This window comes from Apodemus sylvaticus, chromosome 11 (assembly GCF_947179515.1).
Source record: "Apodemus sylvaticus chromosome 11, mApoSyl1.1, whole genome shotgun sequence".
Taxonomy (NCBI): Eukaryota; Metazoa; Chordata; class Mammalia; order Rodentia; family Muridae; genus Apodemus; species Apodemus sylvaticus.
In genome coordinates, this window is record NC_067482.1 from 35,198,023 (window position 1) to 35,206,532 (window position 8,510).

At 50.6% G+C, this 8,510-nt stretch overlaps 1 protein-coding gene across 1 annotated transcript; it reads right to left on the bottom strand.

Annotated features, from left to right (window-relative positions):
* Positions 1-6,104: 6,104 nt before the first annotated feature.
* Positions 6,105-7,648, bottom strand: Gsx2 (GS homeobox 2). The gene is made up of 2 exons (XM_052198434.1): positions 7,072-7,648; positions 6,105-6,445 (listed from the first exon to the last, which is right to left on the bottom strand). Exons 1-2 carry the CDS (start codon positions 7,646-7,648, stop codon positions 6,105-6,107), a joined length of 918 nt encoding a protein of 305 aa, XP_052054394.1.
* Positions 7,649-8,510: the final 862 nt, after the last annotated feature.

Below are 8,510 nucleotides of genomic sequence, written 5' to 3' on the forward strand. Positions count from 1 at the left end.
CAACAAACTGAGACCAAGCTGGGCGCAGCTCTCAGAGTCGCCGGCTGCACTGGGCCCGGAGCTCTTTCCTGTCGCGGCGACAACTCCCACCTGTCTTCCCCCACCCCTGTCCCTGCACCTGCTGTGGGTTGTTTCTCCCAGAACTTCAGAAATCAAGTAGCTGCCCAGGAATTAGTCTCGCTACAGTGCGCGAGAGTTAAAGAGTTCTCTCTCTCTCTCTCTCTCTCTCTCTCTCTCTCTCTCTCTCTCCTTCTATCTGACAGTGTGTGTGTGTGTGTATGTGTGTGTGTGTGTGTGTGTGTGTGCGCGCGCGCGCGCGCGCGCCAGTTTCTCTGTCAGTCCGTTTTTCTCATTGACCTTCTGTCTGTCTGTCTTTCTGTCTGTCTCCCCTCTTCTCTTCCTTCTCTCTTCTTCCTTGCCTCTCTTCCTCCTTTCCTCCTCTCCCTCTCTCCCCTCTCAGTTTCTCCCTCTCTTTATAGACTGAAGTCCTTATTTGAAACGGTGCCGCTAATACAAAGTCATCAAAGCGCCATGGTTCTTGTCTTAAAGTGACAGCTTGCTTTATGGAGCTGTTTTAAATACTCTCCCTCCTTTTCAATGTCTCTCTATCCATCTTTGTCTGCTCTTCAGAAATGAGGACAATATAAAGCCGGGCCTGGCGAGCTCCCCACGCTGGGCCTGGGCAGTGCCAACCTCCGCCTTCAAGCAGATTGAAATTGTCACTGCTTCATTAATCTGAAACTAGTTACTTTCCTAAGCACACAGCACACACTTCCGATCTGCCCAGATTCCCTGAGGGGAGCCGGAGCCCCCTTTTCTGTCTTTGAAGCTAAGAAAGCTTAGCAAAGATACAATTGGGTTCAAGAAAACAGTGCTCAGGTGGGAGACAAGTAAAAACACGGTGGAGAAAGGGGCTTACTGACATCAGTATACCAAACCAGAACAAAACCCTGTTTTTAGAGACCATGGGGCCCCCAGAATTTTGGAGAATGCACTTGAACCTAAGGAGCCTGGTTTACAAATCTACCACAGAGCGCCATTAGGGACCTCGAGGCCTCCTAGGCTCTGAGTTTTTTCTCTAGGTAGAAGAAACTTGCTTTCATGTTTCTTCCGAAGTTGGACTGCTGCTCTTTCTTTTTGTCACTGTTGTTTGTCTCTCCTCTGAGCGCTCACTCAACTCTGTTCCTAAGATAGCTCTAAGTGCCCACCCTTCTGCCTGGCCCAAACACAGCTTGCCCTACAAGTATCAGACCCAGAACTCTGGCTGGGCTCGAATTTCTCCCGAGATATGAGCTCCCGCTTTCTCCAAACCTCCCCCATTAACAAAGACAATACAAAAGACTCCTTTGCCTTTCTTATTTCCAGCTGTCTTAGAATAGCAAGTTTTCGGATTTCATTCTATCTAATTTAAGAAAGAGGCATCTGTGGGCACTTTTTTTTTTTCTAAAAAGAGCTCAATTTCAGTAATGTGAGCCTAAAGATTTATAAAATAGATTTATATTAAATTATGTTAATAGAAGCCTAGTAAATGCACCAATTAATTGCATGGAAAAATGTTCCCTTTTAAAAGGTCTGTCACCTTAACAGGTACATTCAAAGATTCTCTGTGAATAATGAAAATTGGAACAATTGCTTTGATGCACAGAACTGCATTCATCCTCTGGGACAGCCTTCTGTTTGGGGAAGATGGGAGGAGCTCCTTTTAAAGAAGTGATTGCTCCTTTAAACCCAATTTCCTCTAGCAAATGGGTTCAATTGCAAGTGTCATTCTCTCCCTCTCATTAAGGGTGGGCTGGCTGGGGCTCCTGTCCCAGAATTCTCCTCCCTCTCACCTCAGGTCCCCCTCCCCCCAAGTCGCAGCCATTCTCAAGGACATCTCTCAAGGAGCAGGGCCTGCAAAAAAAAAAAAAGAAAAAAAAAAGAAAGAGCTGGATTAGGAGCTCAGTTAGGATGCTGGTCATCGTTTGTACAAAGCCCTGGGTTCTAGCCCCAGCACTGTATAACCCAGGTGATGTGAACAGGGAAAGATGGGGAGGAGTTTGTCCTTAGCTACAAAGACAGTTTGCTGTCAGCCTGAACCAGAGGTGCTCTCTCTGACACATAAGCATGTATGCATTACTGCACATATGTGAACACAGAACTCCCTTTACCACTTGTGACCGCTTTCACTTTGCCCTACCTACCACCTTCCTGGCAATTGTCTGACCAGTCAGGATGACCTAAACAAAGGGACAGACTCCGAATCAGGTTATCACTGGATAGAAGTGGCCTGCAAGTGTGGGAGGGGGAGGGGCAGAGAAGGCCAGAAGTGCAAAACTGCCCTTCCCTGAATTCCATTTCCATTTGGGAAAAGAAATAGCAAGAAATGAGGCTTCGATGCATAATTCAAACCAAACCAGTTCAGAACTAGAACTCTGGAGAAGACAGGTCTACTGGCACCAGTGTCTCCATTCCCTGGGCCTCTGACACTCCAATGAGCCATTGGGTCCCTTTTGCCTGGGACTGCAATTGAGACTCCTTGCCTGGGGGTACAATCCCTATTAGCCACTTGGCCTAGAGCAAGTGTTGGTCACTGGGTGGGAGAGTAGAAGGGGGAAGGTCTCCTCCTTGCCCATCCTGGTTGAGCTGGGACACAAGGTGAAAGGTCATCTTCCCTTTATTCTGCAACTCCCAGCTGCCTGGGGTCCCACAGGTTAGACACAACACCTTCAATGGTTCTCATTGACACCTCTTTGGTCAAAAAAAGTTTCTGGTTTCTACTTCAAGTTTTCATCTCTCTTTTCCTGGTTGTGTTTAAGGATTATGATTGGCTATGCTCTGGATAAAGAGTATTCTGCGGGTTTCAAATGGGACCAAGTAGAAAGTCCAAGACTGTCCAGTACACCTTGTCCACGTTGGCTCCCAATGTCTTAAACCTTCTCCAGAGCACCCAAGGGGATGTGACTCACAATGTTTGATCTTGATCTGAAGGTTATTGGTAGATTATTTTTGTGCTTGAGACTAGTGTCTGAGAGTTGACTTAATTGCTTAACCTAATATAGACAGTCAGATGCTAGATTCTAGAAGTGTTATTCTGAAACATGAAAAGAATCTTAACTGGGGTGGATTTTGAGGGGGGGATCAATGGGGGGAAGGTAGGGATTGAAGAGGATACCAAATCAATCCTAGTCAGACAGAACTGGTGTTCCACTGCTGAGGTGACAGACAGGTGAAAGTGCAGACTTCTTAGAGAATTTTAGAGAACCTTTCTTTTAATCAGAGAACATCCGAGGTCTGCTTAAGGATCTTTGGCCGAATCTTATTGTCTCTGGAAGAGCGACCTGGGGAATTTCCTTGAAGATGGAAGCTAGAGAGATCGACAGCATCTTAGAGGTTCCCAGTCAGGACAGCAGCCTTGGTCGTCTCCCCTCTCAGTAGCTGGGGAGTCTGACTCCGCCCAGCTCCGGGAGTGGCAAGCACGTGACACAGAGATCTGACTAGAAGGTCTGCGACCCCAAAGGGCTAGCAAGGCTAGGGGCTGAGAGCCATACCTGAGTGAGACTCAAGCACAGGCAGTGGGGGTTGGCAAGGATGTGCACAGAAATGCGACGGTGTGCCCATGCCTCAGAAGAGGCTTTGCTTTGGGCTGGAGTGGGCAGGGAGGTGACCTGCTTATTTCCTGTAAAGGAATTAACCCTCTTTAAAAGCTCGTTCCTAGAGCCTGCAAACATCTTTCCTCTCACTGGCCTCTGGCCATTGCTACTGTTTCTTAGGAAAAGGGGAGACTTTTCTTTTTCTTTTTATTTATTTATTTATTTTTAGGAAATAGGAAATGCAGCAAGCCAGATCCTCTCCCAGCCAGTCGTAGAACACACCCCCACACACTCCCACACCCCACCCCCGCCAGCCAATTGTAACACACACACACACACACACACACCCTGCCTCCTTCCCCTAGTGTGAGAGTCACTGAGATCCAGGCAGGAGCACGAGTTGGCTTGGGACAACAGTACAAAAGCAGGACCAACCCTCCCTCCATATAAAGTGGCTCACAGGCCCCCACTGGCTGGGACACTGGTCCTTCCTCCTGCCTTCCTCAGCCTGGTCCCCTAATCTGAAAATGATCTTGTCCCTGAAGTTCTGAGCAGTGTGTGTGTGTGTGTGTGTGTGTGTGTGTGTTTGCGTGTGTGTGTGTGTGTGTGTGTGTGTGTGTTGGGGGGGGTGACTAACCCAGAAAATGTGCCAATCATAAACACTGTGATCATGTTCCTTCCTTTTTTCTTTGCTGGAGGTGGGGAGGAGGACTAGACTAAAATGCCAGACCTAAAGGGGATGAGGGGGGGGGAGGAGGAAGGAGGGAGGGAGGGAATGTTAAACAATGTTTGAGGCTTGAGCCTATTGGGTGCCATCTTTCTACAGTCAGGGATCCCACTGGTGGTGGTGGTGGTGGTGGTGGTGGCGGCGGCGGTGGTGGCTCACAGACCACTCCTCCTCTTTGTGTCTCTCCCACAGACATAGATCCAGACTGAGACACCTAGCCCAGGTGATCTTGCTATGGCTGGCAAGAATGACCTCCTGGGCACAGTGAGGTTAAGTAGACCTCACAACAGCAGAAATACTAAACTCTGCTCCCAGAGGAGAGTATTACTCTAAGATATCTTTTGGGTTGTTTTGGAAATATGATATTATAAATATTAGAAAAGTCACTCCTCTGCTCCTAGCTTTCTGTAACCCGGGCACCAGAAGACATCCAGCTAACTCTGAGTTATAGAAGCCACCAAGCACATTGAAGTTTCCAGTCTTGTGTAGAAGTTGCTCGTACGTTTCCCCACCCTGATCTAGTTTGGCGGACTAAAAACTATTCCTAGTATGAGTTGCTTCACAGGGTTCAGATTTTAGTACTGAGCAAGGCGAGAGAGCAGAAAGGAGGAGGCAGAAGTGCCAGAGAAATAAATAGTGGGTTCGGGGCTAAGATCAAGTGCAAGTAAAAACTGGCTGTAGGCCTGGCATGGGCAGCAAAGGCAGGGGAATGTCTGTGAGTGGAAGGCAGCCTTGGGCTACATAGTGTGACCCTGTTTCTAATAAATAGAACGGAAACATTGTGATTGTGGGATGTTTTTCCCCTCCACTACTTATGAGGTTCCCTCTGCATTGTTCAGTGTTCTCCCACAGTTCCCTGTTCTGCCAGCTGGGCTAGCACCTGGTTTTTGAAAGGAGCACTAGCTGGTGGGTCACCTCAAATGAGGGCTGAAGGTCTTTTTGGTAAGAAGTTTCTGCTACCCACAAAACCTTTAGTTCCAAGGTCCATCAGCTGAGTGACCCACATTTAAATTGCAGTCAGAGTTCGAGGCCAGCCTAGTCTATAAGGACAGCCAGGGCTACATGGAGAAACCCTGTCTTGGAGAGGCGGGGGAGGGAATTGCAGTTAATATTTAACCCCTAAATCCTTACTCCATAACTGTCTCTAGTTATGGTGTGTGTGTGTGTGTGTGTGTGTGTGTGTGGTGAGGGAGGGGGGATAAGGACAAGTACCACGAATTTAAAAATATTTATTTTGCTTCATTTATTTAAATAAATATAAATATGCATTTTATATAAAACTATTCACATACAAAGGGACTTCCAGAGACTTGGACTTAAAACTCTCCCCCATGAAAATTTTCAGAAAACAAGACCTACGGAGTTTAACTCTCTATATCAATGGCAAAGTCAATGATTTCATTTTAAAACAACAACAAAAACAATCAAGAAACCCCTGATTTCATCAAGTACCGAAAAGACAGGGTGGCAAGTGGCATGCGACTTCAACCAACGCCCCAACCCCATACAGTGTTAAACTTGAATCAACCCTGGTTTTTCCTGTTATATGAGACCGATTACAATTCTAGATTATTTACATTAAAAACAACAACAAAAACCGCAAACAAACAAATCGGTTACTGAGTGGGGTCCCAGATAAAGAGGAGCTAGCTTCAAAGTCGGGGCCCAGCATTGAAATCCTCCTCGGACTTTTCAGAGTTTCTTTTCCAGGTGGGATGAGGGCAATGAACTAGAACTTTGGTCCCTGTGCTGCGGGGAGGAGGGGGGGGCGGGGTACCGGGAGCAGGCAGCAGGAGAAGGAGCCTTTACAAGGGGGAAATCTCCTTGTCTTCGTTAGCCGAGGCGGGGGACAAGGAGTCCTCGTCCTCCGAGCGCGCGTAGTGTGCCTGGTTACCCACGCACTTGCAACTTGCGTGATTGTTCCTCGAAGCCCCCTTCCCCTCCTTCTTGTGCTTCACGCGACGGTTCTGGAACCAAATTTTCACCTGCTTCTCTGACAGGTTTAGGTACGTCGCGATCTCAATTCTCCGGAGTCGGGACAGGTACATATTGGAAGAGAATTCTCGCTCCAGCTCCAGGAGCTGCGTGCTGGTAAACGCCGTCCTCACCCTTTTGCCGTTTGGTACCTGGCTCGTATCAGAGCCTCCTATGGACCCAAAAGAGAGCAGAGAAGTGAAACGCAGAAAAGAGTGACCCCACCCTCTTTGACATCCCTTGGAAAGAACCAGAACCCAGTCTAACCCAACACACCCGATGCTTGTCCCTGGCTGGCATTCCGTAGCCTGTCTAGGAGTGAGAGAGAAGGAATTAAGGCCTTTAGTGACCTGGATTTTAAGTTAAAGGACTCCAGTGGAACTCGCACCCACTGCCTTCTCCTTCCCCTTGTCCGCTGTCTGTCTTCTGTCGTTGGCCTAGCAAAGCAAACCCGCTAGCAGCCTCAGCCAAAGGCACAACACACCCTTTAATCAACCGGGAAGCTAAAATGCCACACTGAGGTTCAAACACACCCAGCCCAAGTCTCAGTTTAACCTCCTATTTCTCCGAAGTCCCTGATCCAGGTCCCCCAAAGCCCAGATAACACACGGCACTTGTGCACCTGTAGAGCTAACTGCACAAGCCCTTAACTTCCAACCTCCGTGGAATTTCTGGGGAAGATCTCAACAGTTCCACAAAAGATCCCACCTCCCTCCGCACCCCGCCCCCGGGCTCCCACCTCCTTCCCTGACCGCGCAAAGTTTGTTTCCCGGGAGGTGCGCAGGTACCCTGCCCTACCCATGGTGAGGCAGTGGAATCTCCGTGGATCAGACACATTGTAGGTAGTGGCGGCGCAGACAGGTGCGTGGTGCTGCGGGTGTCCCAAGGCTGCTGCCGCCGCCGCAGCCGCCGCCGCCGCTGCTGCTGCCGCTGCAGCCGAGCCGGGCTGCTGGGGCTGGTGATGGTGATGGTGGTGCTGGGGCGGGTGGTGGTGATGGTGTGCGTGGCTCACCCGTGGGCAAAATTGCGCGTCCCCAGGACCCGGAGAGAACTGGCTCTTGAGCAAAGGTAGGGCGCCGTTGCCTCCAGCGACCCCGCCGCCCGCCACCGCAGCCCCTGCGGTCCCCGTAGCTCCGCCACCGGCTCCTGCGGGCGGGCGAGAGGAGTGCAGGTGCGAGGTGACGCAAAGCGGGCACACGCAGAAAGCGCCGCTTTTGCGGGACGGACAGCCAGGCCCGGACACTGACATCATCAACGGGGACGGCATGCCCAGCGGGATGAAGAAATCCGGCCCTGGGTGCGATTCCGGCAGCGAGGGTGCGGGCCGCGAGGAGTCCTTGATGATAAGTGAGTCCACGTAGAAGGAGCGAGACATGTCGACGGGGGATGGATGGCTTGTCCTGCGGGCTGCTGCGTCCCCTTCCTCGTCTGTGATCTGAGCTCTGTCCGGAGTGCTGGGCGAATGCGGCCAGTCAAACCCTTGGGGATGCTGAGGTGTCTGGGACTCGAACAAAGGGGTCCCTGGAGAGGGTTGGTCCTCACGTCCCCCGCCCCGGAGCCCCGGCTCCAAGATTTTATAGCCCCCACCCCGGCACGTGATGCTGCGGAGTACGGCTGAGCTCCTCCGCAGCTCCCCACCCTCGGGATAGGCTGCCCAAGTCACAACAGAAGCGGAGGGGTGGGGGGGGGGCGAGTCAGGGAAGAACGAGGCGGAGAGGGAGACTTTGCTAAGTGTAGGGTCTATTAATTTAGCTAGGGGATCGATCTCCTCTCCCGCCTTCACTCTTTCGGCAGAAAATCTCAGCGATCCAGTTTCTGCCTACCTTCCTCCCTTGCTTGGACTTCTGTCCGACGCTTCACGGTGACACACCGCTGAGAGCACCGGTAGGGACTTCCAAGCCATTTAAATTGAGATATCCAATGCGTTCTAGCTCCTCAGAACCAACCCTGGCTGCGCAGGAAAGCTTGAGATTTCTGCTCTGAACCAGGGTCTGTGGCCTTGGAGTGGAGGTTGGCCGCCGGGTCAAACACTCACCACATTCACATCTGCCTTTGCTCCCCAGCTTTTTGATTTGGCCAAGGTCATTCCGGGGGTTCGTACTGGACGAATCTGGCCGGTGACCACCCAGCTTAGAAACCAAGCGCTCCAGGCTACACCAGTTTCTCAAATGCCTTTGTATCTGGGGTTCTCTTGAGGTCACTCAGGCCAATGGGCCTCCCTTGTGCATCTTTCTAAC